At 37.3% G+C, this 21,165-nt stretch overlaps 1 protein-coding gene across 6 annotated transcripts in view; it reads left to right on the top strand.

Annotated features, from left to right (window-relative positions):
* DSE (dermatan sulfate epimerase) overlaps positions 1-21,165 on the top strand; it is a 164,590-nt gene that overhangs the window by 97,963 nt on the left and 45,462 nt on the right. For 4 of the 6 annotated variants that reach the window (XM_012460413.3, XM_012460414.2, XM_012460412.3 and 1 more), the window contains exon 2: positions 16,192-16,660. In XM_012460413.3, the coding sequence (XP_012315836.2) occupies positions 16,245-16,660 (416 nt within the window). In that variant the 5' untranslated portion in view covers positions 16,192-16,244. Of the gene's footprint in view, positions 1-6,535; positions 6,555-16,191; positions 16,661-21,165 lie in introns of those variants that run through there. The other 2 variants (XM_012460415.3, XM_012460416.3) reach the window with 2 other exon arrangements.

The raw sequence follows: 21,165 nt of genomic DNA, 5'->3' as shown, positions 1-21,165 counted from the left end.
GTGATAATCGCCTGGAGTAACCTTTATCTCCATATGGTTTGTCTTCCTACACAAATATTATTGTTTCTTTTCATGTAGTTGTATTTATGTAGCTGTATAATTATATGTATAGTTATCTCTGAGGATTTAAAAGTTTACGTCTTGACACAGTTAAATTTACCCAATAAATATCATTTTCTAAGTGTTTACTAAGTGCTAGGTACACTTTTAGGTGGTGGAGATAAAGCAGAAAGTGAAGTGCCCTCCTGAAACTTACACTCTAGATGGGAGAGCCAAGCACACAAAATAGATAAGTAAATTATATAGTATATTAGAAGGTCGTAAGTGCCATGAAGAAAAATAAAACCCAGAAGGGAATTAGAGAATGGTGGTGGTCAGACATGGTAACGATGTCGTTTAAATAAGTTGTCATTGTGGGCCTCACTGAGAAAGTGACATTTGGGCAAAAACTTAAAGGGGGTAAGGGAGCAAGCCACGTAGATATCCTAGGGTAAGCATTCGAGGCAGAGGGAACAAATGCACAGGCACTGAGGAGGGAGCACACCTCGTGTGTGCATGAATAACAGAGAAGCCAGCATGGTTGGAAGAGAGTGAGAGACTGGGCAGCAGGGCATGAAGGCAGAGAGGGGCAGCATGGTCAGCTGCTTAGTGCCTCCAGAGCCATAGTTAGGACTTTGATGCTTATCTGAATGAAGTAGGAAGCCATTAGAGTGTTTTAAACTGAGCAGTGACATACTCAGAATTAGGATTGAACAGGATCACTCTGGCTCCTACATGGAGAATGATCTTAAGGAGGTAAGAGTGAAGACAGACAAATTTGGAGGCTGTTGCAGGCAAGGCACTGTGTGGCTGTATGGTAGTGGTGAAAGTGGCTGGATTCTGGACTGATTTGGAGTAGAGCCAGCAGAATATGTTAATAGTTTGGATATGGAGGGTGAAATAGGGAAGGGAGAAAAGGAGGGAGTGGGATTGAGTCCCAGTTACTGGCAGGATTGGTTGCCAGTAACTGAGATGGGGAAGTCTAAGAAGGCAGTGCCTGTGTCTTCCCGTTAACTACATCTATGTATCATTGTTTTATAAACCAAGTCTGTGGTATTCTGAGTTCATTATGATTCATAGGAGAGCATTTGAAAAGTATGCAGGGATTTTAATGTCAAAGAACTCACAGGTTTTCATATGTGAGACAAAAGTGAGAATCAAAATAAGTACATATAAAAATGTCTGGAAATGTTAAAGACAGCAAAAAAAAAAAAAAAGTAAATTTTATCACTGATGAGTTACTTGAAGTCTAGAAAAATGAGGAATGCTTGTATATAAGTAAAGAACGTAAAAGATCTTCATGTGTAGTAATAAAAGCACCACTACAATTTTTGTTTTAATCAAATGTACTGCAATTACAGGTTTAATCCAATAAATTACTTTCCCATGGACCTTCTTTAAGCCCTTTGTTTACCATCCATATATTTCATTCTTGGGAATATTCTTGGAATATTCCCAAAGCCTCTAAAAAATGTGTCAGTTCTGTATATTCTGCTTTGCCCTTTGCTTCATCAACATTCTTAGTCATTTTTCTGGGTATAAGTCAGAGAAAAATAGCAGAAGTTGAGTAAAGAGAAAGAAGTGGTGAAAGCATCACATTTTCTTTTCTAATGGGACAAAGTATTATGGCAGGACACTCATAACTAACAGGAACATAGATGATTTAACTAAAAAGAAGAAAAAGGGCTTAAGGATGGGGAGGCAGTCCCCAAGACCACTATCAGCCTTGGCAATTCACTAGAAAGACTTACAACATTTGTTATCATCTGGTTATGCTTTAACACAGCCAAAGGATACAGACTGGATACAGCCAAAGGATGAAATTACCAAAGGATAAAGGCACGTGGGGCAAAGCCCAGGAGAAAACAGGCATAAGCTTCTAGGTGTCCAATCCTACTGGAGTTGTACTACCAGCAACAATGTGTGCCAACACATGTGAAGTGTTGCTAGCCAGGGAAGATCACCTGAGCCTAGGTGTCCTGGGCTTTTATTGGAGTTCAGTTGTATAGGCATGCAGTACCTGTGTGACTGACTTCAGCTATTCATATTCCAGCCTCTCCAGAGCAAAGATAGAAGTTTATCATAAATCACGTAGTTAACTAAACTGTTACTGCCATGTAACCCCAAGGCCTCGAGTATATAAAAGACTCTTTATCAGGCAGAATATTCCAAGGGCTCATCTCGCATGAGCTGGTCAAGGGCCAATCCTGAAGACTTCTCTTGGGAATGTGTATGGTTTGAGCAACTCAATATAATATAATCCTTTCCCATATAGCATAGTAGATCCTTGAACATTAGAGGCATTATTATCATTAGAGGGTAAACTTATAGTACCTTATCCTAGAAGATGCGATAGAATGACATACCAAAAATACACATAATGTCAAGAATGGTTTAGCTAAATTCATAAATGAGTGAACCAGAGTAGATGACATAAGTGAGGGTAGTAGTGCTTTTTTTGTGTGGTACTTCCCCTGAAAATCTATGATCGATTTCATGACTTATCTATAGAAGTTTGCAGATAAAGGGCTAGAGGAACAGAGAAACTGACCTACATGTATATGTGATATTTATTGGACTCAGGAAAGAGGTCAAAATGAGTAAAGTTATCCAGGAGGTTGTTGTCAAATTCTGGAACAGTCTCAGGAATCTGTTGAAAAACTGCAGAGTAATGAAACATTACTTAGAACAAAAAGCATGACTTTGATGAGAAAATTGGAAGTGGAAGAAAAAGGATAGGAAGAAATTGAAGAGGATTTCCAAATAAACAGTTTGAGAAAATATAGTAAAGAAGAAGTTACGAAAGTTCTGAATGGAAGAATTTATTTTTAGATGTATAAATGAGCACCTTGGACAGCAGGTTATGAGGAAGGAGGTGGGAGTGAGCAAACGAGATGCAGATCTTGATTGTTCCACATGCGGCTATGCAGCCATATGATTGTGGGAAGTCCCAGGATTGAGACACTGCAGGCAGCTCACAGGGAGAGAGGAAGTAAGGCATAATAGTTAAAATCTTGATGTGACTCAGACACACCTGAAGCCAAAAATAAACCTGATCACTCATTGAACAACGTTGGGTAAGTTATTTGACCATTCTAAATCTTACTTTCCTCATCTGTTTCCAACAAAATTACCCATAAAATAATTTTGGGGATTAAATATGATAATGAAATACACATTTTTTGCACAGTAAAAGCAGTAACAGTTTTCTGGTAAAAAAGCGTAAGAAGGAGTTTCCGCAGAGGTAGTAAGAGAAGCAGAATATGGTATCCCAGAAACTAACTTCCCAAAGTGTCAAGGAAGAATGTGGTATATTATCATAGGTGGTGAGATTCTGGAGAGTGAGCACTGGGAAAGGGCTGCTGGGTTTTGCTAAGGGGAATTTGAAAAAGGGCTTGGCCTGAGCAGCTTTAATTAGGGTTCTCCAGAGAAACAACCAATAGATCCATGTCCACGCCTACATCTGTTTATCTATCTATATCTAGAATTGGCTAGATTATGAGAATTGGCCATTATTGGAATTTGCTCATGCCTCTATAATTATAGAGGCTGAGAAGTCCCACAATCTGCCATCGGTAATCTGGAGACCCAGGAAGGCTGATGGAATAGGTCTAGTCCTAATCTAAAGGCCTGAGAACTAGGAACACTGATGGTGTAAACCCCAGCCAAAGAACAGGAGAGGACCAATGTTCCAGCCCAAGCAGTTAGACAGAGAGAAAATTTTCCCTGCTTCTGCCTTTTTGTTCTGTTTGGGCCCACCCTGGTTGGGAGGGCAGTCTGCTTTATTCACTTTAGTCTCTTCTGGAAACACCCTCATAGATACATCCAGAAATGATGTTTGACCAAATATTTGTGTATCCTATGACTCTGTCAAGTCAACACATAAAATTATCCATCACAGCTGGTAAGAAAAGAAGTCACATATGTAAAAACCAAAGGGGGAGAATTGGTGATACAGAATTAAAGATATTTAATCTACAGATTCAAGGAGTTACATTGCCAGTTGAGAGATAATGTACATTGGCATTTGTGGAAAGTGGAAAATGTATTTGATTAAACATCAAATGTTTAAAAATCGTATTTAAGTTTGTAAGTAATTTTTTTCACCTGTTGCATTTCATCAAGACTTACATTTCTGCATTTAGGATTTTTTGTGACTGTGTAAGCATGTTTTTATCAGTATGGTGGATCAGTTAGCTTTATCTATATATAGACTTTGGTTGATGAAGAAATAGACTGAGTAATTGCTTTTTTTCTCACATCTGTTTGGTTACGTGAAATATGTAGCCTAAAAGTTTTAAATGTGCAGTTGAGCAGGAAGAAGAAGAAACCTTTTGGCATCAAATACTTTATATTTTTCAAAATATTTGATATTTTTAGTCTCCTGAAGAGACTGCAAGGTCGAGAATAAACAATGCATTGTACATATTTTAAAAATAGCACTCTCTGAGTGATAGTTTTGTGAGCATTTCCTCCTGGGGTCATGGTGTACTGCCTCTCAACTGGACTGACCTTGATGTTCTCATTGAGAAGATGATGATGGCTGCTAGTTTTTATTGAGCACTTTCTAAATCCTAGGCACCATTTTAATGCTTTAAGTATATCAGCTAATTTAAGTTTCACAGAAATCCTGTGAGGGAGGTACTATTACTTTATTTATTTTACAGAGGAGGAAACAGGGATGTAGGTAAGGATGTGATGGTGCCAGGAGTCAAACCCAGGAAGTCTGGCTCCAGCTTGCAACTTCAACCACTGATAGTGTTTTGAGGTAAATGATAACTAGCTTTAAAAAAAAATTTTTTTTAACACTTACTGTGAAGTGATGAGGGCTTTAAAGGTGTTACCTCCTTTAATCCCCCAACCAGTTAGTGAGACAAATAGTATTTTATTTAAAATGAAGAAATAGGTTTAGATAGCTTGTCCAAAGTCATACAGTGACAAACAACTGTGAGCCCATGCCAGCCCTCTTAACCACCTCACCAGTCTGCCTGCAGGAATCTATTGCAGGAAGAAACATTTTACTTTGGTTTTCAGGAGCATTTTTGTGGTTTAGTTTAACTGTTATTTGAAACTGTATAGAATTGGGATTTAGCTGTTGGCTTCATTATTTTTATTCATTCTCTTTTCTATACTTTATTTTTTTAGTTAGTAATGCCACAAAAGTGTTTTCGTGGTTAAAGCTATTGCTGAGAGAGCCATAACTTGTCCTTCAGACCCTTACAGAAAATCTTTTACTTATTCTTTAGAGACATTTTCTTTTTAATTGCAAATTTTCTTTAGTGGCCAAGTTCAATCGGTTAAATAAATTGCTTAGGACTAAGGGAGACTGACTATTCATCTAATTGTCAGACAGAGTAATATAATACCACAGTTTTTAAAAAAAAATCTCAGAGACATCATTTTCTTATATTTTTTGCTATATTTATTTAGGGAAGGTATAGATTTTCTTGCCCACCTTGTATATTCAATGCCTAACATAGTTCCTGGTTTTTTGTTGTTGTTGTTGTTGTTTGTTTGTTTGTTTGTTTTGGACAGGGTCTAACCCTGTTACCCAGACTAGAATGCAGTGGGGCAATCTCAGCCCACTGCAACTTACTCTGCTCCCCAGCCCCGAGCTATCCTCCCACCTCAGCCTCCCAAGTAGCTGGGACCCCAGGTGCATGCCACAATGCCCGAAAAAATTTTGTGTTTTTTTGTAGAGACAGGATTTTACCATGTTACCCAGGCTGGTCTCCAACTCCTGGGCTGAAGCACTCCACCTGCCTCAGCCTCCCAAGTGCTGGGATAACAAGCATGAGCTGCTGTTCCTGACCCATAATTCCTGGATTGAATAGCTTTTCAATACATAGTATAATTTATTGGTATTTATAAGAAGTTCTTATCCCCAACTTGGATAAGGAATTGATATTCCAACACTGAATCATAATGCACTGCACAGCATAACAGGCAAAAATTACTACTTTTTAAGTGATTCAGCGTACAAAAAATACACTTAATTATGCACAATATTAAATTATTCTGAAAATAATATCAAAATAAAAATTTTTGAAAATACTTTCGGATAGTGTATTCAAACGCCATCATTAAGAAAATCAAGTAAAATTGTAATAAAGAAATACTAATCAGAAGGTGTTCAATTGTTAGCCTGCTAGATAAACTAGAATTTATTTGTAGCTTATCTTAGAAAGTATAATCATTTCATTTTCTCTTTTGGCCTTTCTGTAAGGAAAATTAGATGCCCCTGTAGTCTCATGAGTGACTTTGCATACTCCCATCTCTACCCTAGTTTCCTTTTGCCTCCGTGAAAATAATACAGATTTTACTTCCTTTCTACATATGAAATGATAACCACTCTCTGAAAAGCTGGATATTAAGGGTTTGTAGTTTGGTAGTAATGTGCACCAGGCAAACCTCTACCACTAAATTGTGGATTTAGTTTGATAGCCACTAAATTTCTCGCTTAGGTGATCTCTGGTGGATGGGGGAGGAAGCCTTCAGACTTGACATCAGAAAATGTGAGTGTTTTGAACATATTTTGCATGAATTATACTTCTCAGTGGGCTTCACATTAATGAAAAAATATAGTATCTTCATGAAAATCTTTCAGGCAACAATGATATAAATATTCTTTGATTGTACAGAGCTGCAGTTAATAAAAACCTGACGTAAATCTTTTTTTAATGTTGTATATGAAGGCGATGAACACTGTTATTATACATGGTGTGGTTTTGCTGTGTGGCCTCAGGTTTCTAATTACTCTACTTCAGCAGCGTCTGCAAATTCTTGGAGGTTCCATATACTATCATTTCACATTATGGATTTTTGTTTGGAAATTACCTTTTAGGGAGCAAACTAATCTTTATTTTGATTAAGAGCTCTTGGTTTTTAAGATTTTTCCTTTTTGTCTGAGTTTTTACAGGCTTTGTACATCAGGGAGTATAATTTTAGGGAATGATTGTGCAGTCCCAAAACCATAGGTTTTCTTAGTATTTGACATATTTAAGAACAAGGTTAGATTTGTTTCACTACAAAACTTTGCCAACAACATGTAAAGTTTTATTTTGGTATTCAGGAAAAATTCTTCTTCAAAAAATTATTTTAATTATGCATTTCATAAAACCGAAATAGGAAAGTAAGGAGACCTTTTAAAATGTATACATTTTATTATCATAGTTAAAATATGTGGCAACAGTGAAGTAGTGCATGAGACTACACTTGGAAATAGGTTTCTCTGAGATTTAAATCCTAAAATGGATCAGAGAAGGCAATGCGCAGCCCTGTCTAGTATATCCTAATGCTCTCAGGCCATCAGGATTTTCCTAAAACATCCCTGGAGGTCTGAAGGAAAAGGGAACTTGGACTTGAATGGAAGCATGAGCAATCGAGTCACAGTGCCTAACTTCGGCAATGTCTGCCCATTTTTCATGGAAAAGGGTGCAACGTTGGGAACATTCAGTTGTCGGGTCTGCCTATTCAATCCTGTCATGGATATGGGCATACTGGTTCTAGTGTGGGGGTTATTCCTAATTGTATAACTAACTATGGTGCCCGTCAAGTTGAGCAAACTGGAGCAGCTGCCCCAAGGATATCTGTGACAACTGCAGGCAATTGCAGCAGCCTCCTTCAAATGCAGTTATGGTAGCGATCTTAACTGGTCAAGTTGCCCCAAGCTCAGGGCCTTTCCTGTTGCCTTTGTTCTGATTCTTTCCTTGTTCACCAGACAATTATCTAATAATTCACTTCCTGTGTTGGTTTCCTGCAAAATCAGAAAATATTTCCCAATCTGCTTGATGGTAAATGAATATGCTGACGTTCTGGTTTTACATGTGTGAGAGGTGGGGAAGCTTAACCTTAAGTAGTATCTCATCTCCAGGATGATTGGCTGAGATACTGACGGCAGTGACGGAGCCAGGACCAGATCCTGGACTGAGGTTAACCCCTCTGCCTGGCAGTGGCAGCAGTGTCCCCTGAATTTTCATGTACTCCTTCCATAATATAAATGTGCTACTGAGAAACAGCTTTCCAGCCAGAGACTGTATTTCCCAGCCGCTGTTAAATTGGCAAATCTTTCTCTTGACAGAATATAGTAAGAAGTGGTTGCCTTTTGTATATGAAGAATTAAATTACTGACCTTGAGAAGAAAATTTAGATAATAGGTCATTAAATCCATTATTTTCTTTGGGGCAAAACCTCTAACAAATACTTGAACAATTTAAAGGGTCGTATACTTTCCTTTCCAGTGAGTGATGAGCTTACTATAAGTGATGTGTTGAAGAGTCAGAAGCGTTGTGTTCCAATTTCAGCGAAGTCTCTAATAAGCAGTATGATCTGGCCCTAGTCAGTTAACACCTGTGGTTCTTATTTTTTTGCCTGTAAAGTGTGAAGGTTTAGTTTCTTTCAAATAAAATATTTTTTCAATGTTAGTATAATCTTACATGTCTGAAATTTCTTCCTTTTTATTAAATATTATTGAGCTCTTCATGTCAGGTTCTATGCTAAGTGCATGGTACACATCTAATCACCCTGTGAAGCATATATCATTTTTTTAATAGTAAATATTCTTTTTTTTTTCGTTATACTTTAAGTTCTGGGGTACATATGCAGAACATGCAGGTTTGTTACATAGGTATACACGTGCCATGGTGGTTTGCTACACCCATCAACCTGTCATCTATGTTAGGTATTTCTCCTAATGCTATCCCTCCCCTAGCCCACCACCCCCTGAAAGGCCCCAGTGTGTGATGTTCCCCTCCCTGTGTTCATGTGTTCTCATTGTTCAGCTCCCACTTACGAGTGAGAACATGCGGTGTTTGGTTTTCTGTTCTTGTGTTAGTTTGCTGAAAATGATGGTTTCTAGTTTCATCCATGTCCCTGCAAAGGACATGAACTCATCCTTTTTTATGGCTACATAGTATTCCATGGTGTATATGTACTACATTTTCTTTGTCCAGTCTATCACAGATGGGCATTTGGGTTGGTTCCAAGTCTTTGCTATTGTGAACAGTGCTGCAATAAACATACATATGCATGTGCCTTTATAGTATAGAATGATGTATAATCCTTTGAGTATATATCCAGTAATGGGATTGCTGGGTCAAATGATATTGCTGGTTGTAGATCCTTGAGGAATTGCCACACTGTCTTTCACAATGGTTGATCTAATTTACACTCCTACCAACAGTGTAAAAGCGTTTCTGTTTCTCCATATCCTCTCCAGCATCTGTTGTTTCCTGACTTTCTACTGTTCACCATTCTAACTGGTGTGGCATGGTATCTTAATGTGGTTTTGATTTGCATTTTTCTAATGACCAGTGATAATGAACTTTTTTCATATGTTTGTTGGCCACATAAATGTCCTCTTTTGAGAAGTGTCTGTTCATATCCTTTGCCCACTTTTTGATTGGGTTGTTTGTTTTTTTCTTGTAAATTTGTTTGTTCTTTGTAGAGTCTGGATATTAGCCCTTTGTCAGATGGTTAGATTGCAAAAATTTTCTCCCATTCTGTAGGTTTGCCTGTTTACTCTGATGATAGTTTCTTTTGCTGTGCAGAAGCTCTTTAGATTAGTTAGATACCATTTGTCAATTTTGGCTTTTGTTGCAATTGCTTTTAGTGTTTTAGTCTTGAAGTCTTTGCCAATGCCTATGTCCTGAATGGTATTGCCTAGGTTTTCTTCTAGGGTTTTTATGGTTTTAGGCATTTTGTTTGAGTATTTACTCCATCTTGAGTTAATTTTTGTATAAGGTATAAGAAAGGGGTCCAGTTTCAGTTTTCTGCATATGGCTAGCCAGTTTTCTCTACATAATTTATTAAATAGGGAATCCTTTCCCCATTGCTTGTTTTTGTCAGGTTTGTCAAAGGTCAGATGGTTGTAGATGTGGTGTTATTTCTGAGGCCTCTGTTCTGTTCCATTGGTCTATATATCTGTTTTGGTACCAGTACCATGCTGTTTTGATGACTGTAGTATTGTAGTATAAAGTCAGGTAGCATGATGCCTCCAGCTTTGTTCTTTTTCCTTAGGATTTTGGTTCCATATTTAATTTAAAGTAGTGTTTTTCTAATTGTGTGAAGGAAGTCAATGGTAGCTTGATGGGAATACCATTGAATCTATAAATTACTTTGGGCAGCATGGCCATTTCCACTATCCATGGATATGATTTTCCTATCCATGAGCATGGAATGTTTTTTCATTTGTTTGTGTCCCCTCTTATTTCCTTGAGCAGTGGTTTATCGTTCTCCTTGGAGAAGTCCTTCAAATTCCTTGTAAGTTGTATTTCTAGGTGTTTTATCTCTTTGTAGCAATTGTGAATAGGAGTTCACACATGATTTGGCTCTCTGTTTCTATTATTGGTGTATAGGAATGCTTGTGATTTTTGCACATTGATTTTGTATCTTGAGACTGCTGAAGCTTCTTCTCAGCTTGAGATTTTGGGCTGAAACGATGGGGTTTTCTAAATATACAATCATGTCATCTGCAAATAGAGACAATTTGACTTCCTCTCTTCCTATTTGAATACCCTTTATTTGTTTCTCTTGCCTGATTGCCCTGGCCAGAACTTCCAATACTATGTTGAATAGGAGTGGTGAGAGAAGGCATCCTTGTCTTGTGCTGGTTTTCAGAGGGAATGCTTCCAGTTTTGGCCCATTCAGTATGATATTGGCTGTGGGTGTGTCATAAATAGCTCTTACTATTTTGAGATACGTTCCATCAACACCTTGTATATTGAGAGTTTTTAGCATGAAGGGATGTTGAATTTTTTTGAAGGCCTTTTCTGCATCTATTGAGATAATCATGTGGTTTTTGTCATTTTTCTGTTTATGTGATGGATTATGTTTATCGATTTGCATATGTTGAATGCATATTTCATTTTATGGTTAAGAGAAGGGATGTTTTGAGAGTGGACATCAGTTGATCAAAGCCAGGAGGCAGCAGAGCTGAGATTTATGCTCTTGTCTGCCCAACTCCATGCCCCATACTGTTAACCATTATGTTGTGTTCCTCAGGTTTGGCATATATTATGAGAGGATTTTTAATCCATCTTAATTTGGGGCATGTTTTACTTTCTACAGGGTGATTTCTTTCTTCCATCCATGTGCTCTCTTTGTTTTCTAAAGCATGCGGAATTGAAAGAACTTTTGTACTACCATTTGTTTTATTCTATAAACAGTCCCAGATCATTTGAAACCCACATCTTTTTTGAAACTCGATGTACTAGTTTAATGTTCAGTTTTTTCTTCTTAGCATACTCTTCTATGCTTTCTTTGTGTAAGGATGGCAAAAAAAAAAAAAAAAGGAACTTTTAATGTTATTGAACATTTTCACAAATTAGTTTGGTTAAAGGAAAGAATCTTGGATTAGGATTTAGGAGGTGCAAGTTCTAGTTCTTTCTCTGAAATTTGTTGTGGAACAAATAATACTATTTTGCTATATTAAGTTATGGAAGAATAAAAGATCAAATATGTGAAAAGCATTTAGGATCACAGAAACAAAGTTTTTCTGTGTTGAATCATAATAGCTGAATCATAATAGCTGCAGTGGATTATTGGAACCAGAATTAAAGCAAAATAATTTGAGGCCTATTGTTGCTTTATGAAGATCTGCTCAAGGTAATTATAATTCATAATTCATTTGGCCCCACGTAATTACTACACATAATGCCTGACTTGGACTGCTGCAGATTTATAGGCAGAGAGATTATCAAATTGCTCTCTGAATTACAACAGTAACAGAGTGATTTTTTTTTTAAAGACAGAATCTCACTGTGTCACCCAGGCTGGAGTACAGTGGCACGATTATAACTCACTGCAGCCTTGAACTGCTGGGCTCAAGCAGTCCTCCTGCCTCAGCCTCCCAAGTAGCTGGAACTACAGGGACACGCCACCACATCTGGCTAATTTTTTATTATTTTATTTTATTTTTGTGGAGGTGGAGTCTCAGTGTGTTGACCAGGCTGGTCTCAATCTCCTGACCTCAACTAATCCTCCTACCTCATAGATTTAGGAATGTCTTACTATCCAAGTTGTATGACGTAAGAAAAATGAATTGGAAGAAAAACTGGATCATGAAAGTTGTAGAGTGAGGAGAAGAAGAAAAAGAGAATTTTGGGGGAAATGATGCTCAACAGAATCATTCAGAAACAGTTTGATAATTGAATTGTGGATAAACTGATTATTAGTAGCATCAGCTGCTGAGAGTAGCTGGTAATTTTGCCATGTTGAAAATGATATGCTCTTGAACTGGGCCAGGTGCAACTTAAAGATTTAAAGGGGCTGGAAGTGCTCTGCTGTCTCTGAAACACAATGAAAGAGGGAGTGAATACCTTGAAAGATCATCCACAGACATCTTGAAGTTCAAACTTATTTCTCCAGGACAGAAGGCACATTTCGAGATAGTGTCTGTGTTTGTGTTTATTTCATAGTGTTGAAAGTGTGAGGGTTGTGGCTGACCATTCCTGTAAACTCATTAACCTTTAATGGCCTTTGTTTCAGTGAGCATTTTCAGCATCTCTCAAACTATAGTTATTTAGGCACTATCTTCAACAATTTTCCCTATATCCATTTACTTTTTTTTACTTTTAAATTTAAATATATTTTAAACAGGAATTTTGCATATCTGTTGAAATCTCAGATTTGATGTGGTATAGTTTTTCCTAATATACATTAAAATAAGTACATAAAATTAACACAAAACCTGTCCATTTAGTCCACCTAAAATTATCTTGAAACACTCCTTTCATTTAATTTTGGCTCCTTTCTTTGTGGAGTGAACACACACAATGTCCAGAGTAGAAGGTCAGAGGGAAGACCCAGTGTTTGGAAGTACAGATTTTTCAGTGAAATTTTCTAGACAGATTTAAAATGATGGATGGGTGTTACTTCCCCTTTTAGGCTACCAGCCTAAAACAAGTTTGGATTAGACTTTACTTAGGTTTAATTTCTTTTCTTTTTAAACTACTGGATAGTTTTTAGGCTGCATAAGTTTCTAGGCTTCATATGTGTTTTCTCCCATTAGTTTCCTAGCGGGACTTTTTTCTAGAAAGTTCCAAAGTTGCCTTGGCTTTAACTAAGGGAGAACAAAGTTTCTCCGTGCTCATTTTAGTGATGAGGGCTGCTCTAGCAACTCCTTTAGTTCAGTGCAGCTGGCATGGTGCCCTTTAAATGCCAGATTCAGTGCTAAGCTCAGTGATACATAGAGGAAGAAGGCTCCCACCTTCTGTGAAGCATGACATGTAAACAACCCAGACAGTCCAGTGATATAGGTATGTGCCAGATACAGAAGAGATCAACTCTTTGGGTGAATCAACAAAAGCCTTAACAGTTGGGAGAGCAGTGAGGGCTAGGCACAGTGAGTGGGGTATGAGGAAGGTAATATACCATTTGTGGTACTGAGAATGCCACAGTTCTTTTTCCTCAGTCTTAATAGATGATTGCTCTGTAGAATCCCTGTGGGTTCTGCATTGACTAACATGGTCTTCTGACAGAAATTAATATTTTTAATGTACAGTAACTCACAGCCTTGCTGCTCTGACTCCCTTGCACGAATTCCAAGTAATAGCTAGAGAACCTTCAATAACAGTTGGCATGTTGAGATGGCATCCTTCCCAAAACAACTTCTTAATGAGGTTCTGTGCTTCAGGATCAGCTCTTCTGGTTTAAATATATTCAGGCATGTCCTACGTAACTGGAGGCAATGTGACAGAAGTGGCAAGGGTCATGTTGTGAGTTTTGCTAAGTGAGGCATGTAGACCCCACAGTGTGAGGGAATCTTTGGAGTAGCCCTGAATATCCGGTGATTCTGTGCCTGGATGGGAGTGTGGTTGCATAGGGGAGGAGAAAGAACATGACACATTAATCTTACCCACCTTTTGGGAAGTTTGTACAGAATATGAGATGGAAAAATTCTAGTTTCCATGTATTAATACCTTCTTGCCCATATCCTCATAGCCGGAGCCACTCCCCTACCCACCTGAGCTTCCACACATTCCAAAGCTGGTAGTTGAGAGATCTTTAATTGCATGTATATTGGGTGGGTTAGGGAGTTCAATTAAAGGAGAAAGTGTCTAAAACCCCCCACAATGCTGATTGCATTGATGAGAGCATTAAGACAGACTTTTAATATATACAGGATTTTTTTTTTAATCATTAGCAGAATATTATTTTGTCTCTCTCTCTCTTTTTTTTTTTTTTTTTTTTGAGACAGAGTTTTGCTCTGTTAGCCAAGCTGGAGTGCAGTGACGATCTCTGCTCACTGCAACCTCTACCACCCGGGTTCAAGCAATTCCTGCCTCAGCCTCCCAAGTGGCTGGGATTACAGGTGCCCACCACCACACCCAGCTAATTTTTGTATTTTTAGTAGAGACAGGTTTTTGCCATGTTGGCCAGGCTGGTCCTCCAACTCCTGACCTCAAGTGATCCTCCTGCCTCTGCTTCTCAAAGTCCTGGGATTACAGGCGTGAGCCACCATGACTGCCAGCATATTGTTCTCTAAAAGGAGCAAGGAATAAGTCCCTGGGGGGACTGAGCATTACTTCAGACCCAGCCATTTTTCTGTGTTGCCAGAGACCACACCCCTCCTCACACATAACCACAGAAGACTATTTCTTTTGGCCAAGTCTCTGACCTTGAAGGATCCAACCTGGCAGCCGCCTTGAAACTTTGGGTGCTAGACATAATACTGGCAGAGTCCAAGAGTTATTTCTATTTCATATGATTTATTTAGTATGGCTATAATAATTTTTTTTATTCGTCAGTTCTGCTCTTGAAATAAATGTAAAATGCTTCATGAAACCACTGCCATCAAGTTTCATATATATGTAGAAATATAAACAATTCCAGAATAAGGTAGCATCCTCAATTGATGCCACATTGCATTTTTCTTGGAAACACACACAGGCAGTTGAAAATGTGGATTGATCTTCAATATCTGTTAAATTATTAGTTTTCCTTCTTCTGAATATGATGAGGCAGTTTTTCCTTGGAAAAACAGTTTGTGTTCAGCTTGGGAGGTTGATTTTTCACCATCGGTTTCTCCCTTTAATAATTGAAAACCACTGTTCATTATTTACATAAAACTGTCTTTTTCTGGTCTGCTTTCTATAACCTTTCCCCTCTTAAGAATTTTAAGAATTCCTTAACTTTCCTCTGGGGGATTTTCTGCCTGCTTTATCCCAGATGTGGGACATTGACTAGGCTGAGATTTTGGGGATTTTTTTTTTTGTATTTCTACATTTGAAAGACGTTCTTTTAACCAGTGCACAAATCTGCCACTGAAAAAGGGGCTTTGAAGAAAGTCAAGTAGTTAAGAAAATATGTGAACTTCGTTTAAATTTCTCACTTATTGAATGACACCAAAATCCCATATGCCAAATGAAAAAGTAGACAGTAGTTTCAAATAATAAGGGGAAAATGCACACATGTTATTTCAGCCTTTTAATTCTGGGATTTTATTCTCCAAATGAAGGCATGTCAGTTTGTAGTCCCCGTAGCTCTGTGGCTGGTCTTCGCTACACGCCGATGTCAGCCCAGGAAACACACAGGCTTGGCAGATGTTTACACAGCCTTTGTCTTCTCTGTCTCCACCTTCTGCTCACATAAAGAGAATATTTAACCTTATTCATATTATTTTGTCTGCTTACAGTTTTACAGATATATTGATCCTAATACCTGGTTCAGAAATGTTAGAAAAAGGAGATAAGTTAGAATGAAAGAGGCTGTATAAGAAATACAGGATTTTCTGGTTTTTTTGTAACATCTAGTCAGATTCCCAGATGATTGTTCATAACCAGCTTTTGGTTATCGTGGTTTATGTATTAATGTCTAAAAAATAACATACGATCTGATTTTTTTGCATGATATTATATGAGAAGAATACCAAGGATAATTTTTTCCTTACTTGAACAAATATTATACATTTTCCTTAAGTCTAAAATTCTGTTTTCCACAATGAACACAATTCTGATGTAGTATGTTTAACTCTATAAAATCAGAACTTATTGTTTTGGTAACTTTCTTCCCAATTAAATTTTTTGTTATATTTTTAAAAATCTAAATTCATAAGCTTTATTTTTAAATATGGTTTCTACCTCCCATATGTTTCCACACCTTTGCTATCTTCTCTTGGCTGACAGACACTTTTTTCCTTTTTATCTCATGTAGGATCTTTCGAAGATGGTTTGGCTGCCTTGGAGATTTAGAGATCTGATGCCACGATGAGGACTCACACACGGGGGGCTCCCAGTGTGTTTTTCATATATTTGCTTTGCGTTGTGTCAGCCTACATCACTGACGAAAACCCAGAAGTCATGATTCCCTTCACCAATGCCAACTACGACAGCCACCCCATGTTGTACTTCTCCAGGGCAGAGGTGGTGGAGCTGCAGCTCAGGGCTGCCAGCTCCCACGAGCATATTGCAGCTCGCCTCACGGAGGCTGTGCACACGATGCTGTCCAGCCCCTTGGAATACCTTCCTCCCTGGGATCCCAAGGACTACAGTGCCCGCTGGAATGAAATTTATGGAAACAACTTGGGTGCCTTAGCAATGTTCTGTGTGCTGTATCCTGAGAACATTGAAGCCCGAGACATGGCCAAAGACTACATGGAGAGGATGGCAGCGCAGCCTAGTTGGTAGATTTTTGTCTTTTTCTTCTTACTGTAGTAATTCTGCATTATAAAGAAATGAATCCATATGAAATCTCAGAGACCAGATCTCTACATACCTCTTTGTGTATGTGTGTGTGTGTTGGGGGGGGGTGTTGTTATTTGTGTTGCCAGTGTCTTATGACACAAGTCCAGATTTACTGATCATTGGAGGTGTATAGAAATTTACTAGGGGTCTAGTTCTTTATTCATGGCAGTATTGATAGAAATAGATATAACTCTAGGCCATTATCTAGTAAACTAAAAGCCAATTTTTGACTTAATAGAGCTGAACAGTTGACTTCTTTCTCTTGACCTTCAAGGTAAAATCTTAAGAATGTACCTTTACATCTGGTTTCTGGTTCCAGAAGTGATCTTGGCATAGAAAGTTGAGCTACTTGAACATTTTGTCTTGGCAGGTACTATTATTAAGTTGTGTTTTTTAATGATTTTGCAGAAATTTTAACTTCTTAAAAGCTACCACATCCAACCCTTAGACTTTTATGCTTTCATTTAGATTTGTGGTTGAACCCAATCATTTTGTAATAATTTAAAACAATGTCCAGTGATTTTACAGTTCAGTTACCTCTTTTTCAATTGCTCAATTAATCATCCTCACTACACACCAAGAAGTATACAGTGAGTGTTGTCATTGTCTTCGGATATAGTTTACCTATATTTGATTTTGGAAAAAAAAAAAAACAAAAAAATGGCTGTTATTTACAAAAGAGATCAATAATTAATATTATGAAAGCTAAAAAAAAACCTTTTTACAATAGCTTCGTCAGGCTGGTTGCATTTGCCATTTTACTTGAAGCGCATTTCTACTCTTTTGAAAACCAGTAACTAAATTATTTTCATTCACTGATTCATTTGATCAACAAACATTTATTGAGCATCTGCTGTGTACCATGCTCTGTGCTGGGGTGATGGGGATTCAAAGATGAAGAAATAGCCCAGTAATTTTATAATTTGTACCTAGGGTAAAGAGTACAAACACTGGGTTCTTAAAGGCTAAGCTAGGGATATTTTCTCTGCTCAGAATTGAGTGTGTAGGTCATCTCATAAGGAGTTTCCTTAGTTTTCATTCATGACGTAAACATTTGTATCATGCTGCACTCTAGTGTGGTAGAAAAGCACCAACTCTGGAGTCACACGGCCTTTGAATCCCAGCTCCCTCACTCTTCAGCTATGTTACTTCAGAGAAATTTTCTTAATTTGTGTGAGCATTAGTGTCCTGTTGTATAACGTGGCAGTGACAACCCTATCTACATTATAGGGTTGCTAGGAGGATTAAACGTGATAACCAATGTAAAGTATTTAGCACAGTTCTTGTCACATAGTAAGCCCTTAGTAATTGAGAGTAATGACAATAATGGTAATTATTGATGCCGTTGTTTTACCTACCTAGTACTTAGACCCTATTTGGTTTATAATTTGGTATATGTAGGCTCCAAGGAAATAGTGCCTGTTTGGGGATTTTACTAATCTTAATTGTTCTCAAAACGAAAACATCTGTTTAACTCAAAATTTTCCCTTGGCTTTGTTTCATTAAAACTTTCATTGATGCTCCCCTGGTCCCTTTTTAAAATGTCCACAAGAATCTAATGTTAACACTAATGAAGAAAGTTTAGGGGAAAGTAACAATGATGTGTCATTTGTTTGGTATTAAAAAGAAGTACATATGAGATATATATGCATACAAATTTATTAATGGGGTTCATTTCATTTGAATATCTAGTAAATACGGAGGTTAAAGTTCACATCTATAGATTCACTTAAGAATCCTGAAGAAGAAAGGTTAAATGGAAAATATCCAATCGTACTGTGTCCATCTAATATCCTGCAAAGTAGAAAGGGAATCTCATAGATTGATAATGATAACGGTGATAGAAAAATAACAGCCTGCACTTTTATTGTCTGTGTCTCTGAGTATCCAGACAATTGGGCACTGCAGAAAGATGAGACTTATCTATGTGCTGTATCTAGTTTTTCAGAGGTGCTTGCATCCTCAGAAGCTCTCTCCTGTTTCTCTCCCTTTTGTTAAGGCTCACACATTCTTCATTACAGTAAAAGTAACAGAGTAATTTCAGCTTGTGCTGAACTTAGTTTTAAAAATAAAGTATAAAATGATTATTTTAATCTAATATATAATGGCAAAATATTATTAATTAAAAAATTATAATGGTGAAGATATCATCAATAATGTCTTTGTTTTTTCCCTTTTAATTAAGTTTTTTTCCCTCTATAAAGCTTGCCTTCCAAATGAAAGCTAGGCTCTAAGTTGCAGTTGGCTCTGTGTTATATAAAAGCTTTGTTGGAACTTAACATGCACTACTTTTAGAAAGCTTTAATGAACTAAGATCGTAAATCTAGGGCTGGTAACAATGGAAAATATTTTATCATACTTAAAGTGAGTTCACTTTTTTTGGTATAGTATCACCTAGATATTAAACATACAAGTTCTGTGTATGCCAAATTGGCATATGGGGCTATCCTCATTATTAATGGTTGCTTTCTGCATTCAATTCTTATATAGCTTTAAAAAAGAAAGCAGAATTCCAAATAACTGAAAATCATCCATCAGTTTTTCTTTTCTTGAGAGCCTAAATGATAAGACAAGAAAAACAAAAACAAAACAAAACAAAACAAAAAACAGTGCTTAGTAGGGGTTTAAAAGGGATTTTTTTTTTTTAAATCAGTTTTTAGGATTTTGGGGGCTCAGCACATATTATTCTACTTTTCTAAAATTTTTTATAACTTAGTTCTACTATAACTTTTCCCCTAGAAGATTAAGGAAACATAAAATATTATGCTTCAAATTAGAAGTAGCTGAGAAAGAAAAAAATGGGGGGAAAAGATTGGAGACATTGACTAAACAAGGAATGCGACAGTTGCTAAAAGACATCTAAAGTGGGCCACAAATGGATACTGAGAGATTTTGTTTGTTTGTTTTAGCAGCAAAGAAAGTAGGCTTAGTCAGTTTTGAAGTTTACAGTGACCATGGGATCAGTTACTCTGTAGAAGAACTGACTAATCTTGGCCCAAGGATCAGAAGGAAGTTTCCCATGGGGTTTTTATGAAGAACCCTCACAGCCTTCTCATTCTTGCAGTGCACGTATGATGTACTGCACAGTGTTATTTCTTTACACCAGACTGACCTGAGAGCGAGACCATGCCTGTTTTGCTCATATGCATATCCCTTGATGTAGGAACTCAAAGGAAAGTTTACTAAAACCTTGATCAGGGAGGGAGTGGGGATGGTGGAAAGGATGGACACATGGGTTAGCCCAGGCCACTCTTTCCTAGTCTAGCTTAATCCTTTGGTAGAGTTTTGTATATGTAGAAAAATGAAATGACTGCATTTCCACCAGGCAGCCTCCCTATACATTTTGTATCTTAGCCAAGCTCTTGGTAGATGGGTTGCTATGAGCTTAACATTAAACTTCTCAGCAAATTCTTCGTAATTTTCCAGAGCTAAAAACAAACAAAATGTACTCAAATAATTATTAGAAAATGCTACAGATTCTGAATCACTTAAGAAAGGTGCAGTTAAGTTTACCATATTTCTCTGAATAATATGAGAAGATGAATGTGTTTAAAACAGATTTAGGATAGGATTGTAACTGAGAGCCATTTATTGTTCAAGCCCTGGTTGATAACATAGAATTATCCAGCATCCATTTCCAAGCAGCAGGCTTTTTGGGGATTGTGTCTTAATTTGTAAACTGAGGAACAGGCCTGCCTCAGTGATCTTTGGATCTGTCCTTGCACCTTGGCTCTGCCATTGTGTTAGCCACTTGTCCTTTGACAGGTTCCTTGCGCTCTGTAAACCTGGTTCTTCACCTGTAAAATATGGATTATTTTTCCCACACCAGATCATCCCAAGGATTGAATGCAGTAATGCATATAAAGCTGTTAGCATTATGTGCCTGGCACATGGTTTTACTAAAAAGTTTGTTATTATTACACAGAAATAGGTATGAATATATAAATTTATTTTTGCTAAGTTTCTTGGCACGCAGTACTCCATTTTACCTATGCTGTCACTCTGGAGTTGTGTTTTTGAAAAGTATTTATTGTGAATCACTAGTTCTCTTTTTCTTTATAGTATTTTTGCTTACTTATCATCAGACAGAAAATAAATCACAGAGGAAAGAAATTACTTCACTCTTGCATTGGAGCCAGTTAGCTACAGGAAATCAGGAGAACTGGTGAGGGAAACAAAGAAAGTTGAATTTTGGACAGAGAAGTAATTGTATTTTTTTTTTTTTTTTTTTTTTTTTTGCAACAGACTGAGTATTAAATTCTTGTCTGTGATTGCAAACTTCTGGATGGTGTCATCTGAGAGTGTATTTGCAAAAATAAAATACAATTATAAAATATAAAGAGAGGAAAAAAGAAAAATCTACGGCATATTGAAATGAACCAGTCAGTTTCATTGCTGTACATATGAAAATCAGGAGTGTGCCTGCCTTGCTCAGCATTGCCTG

Source organism: Aotus nancymaae, unplaced genomic scaffold (assembly GCF_030222135.1).
Source record: "Aotus nancymaae isolate 86718 unplaced genomic scaffold, 86718_ANA_hifiasm-v0.15.2.pri h1tg000040l, whole genome shotgun sequence".
NCBI lineage: Eukaryota > Metazoa > Chordata > Mammalia > Primates > Aotidae > Aotus > Aotus nancymaae.
Note: the sequence above shows the minus strand (reverse complement) of the source record. Positions and strands in the feature narration are given on the sequence as shown.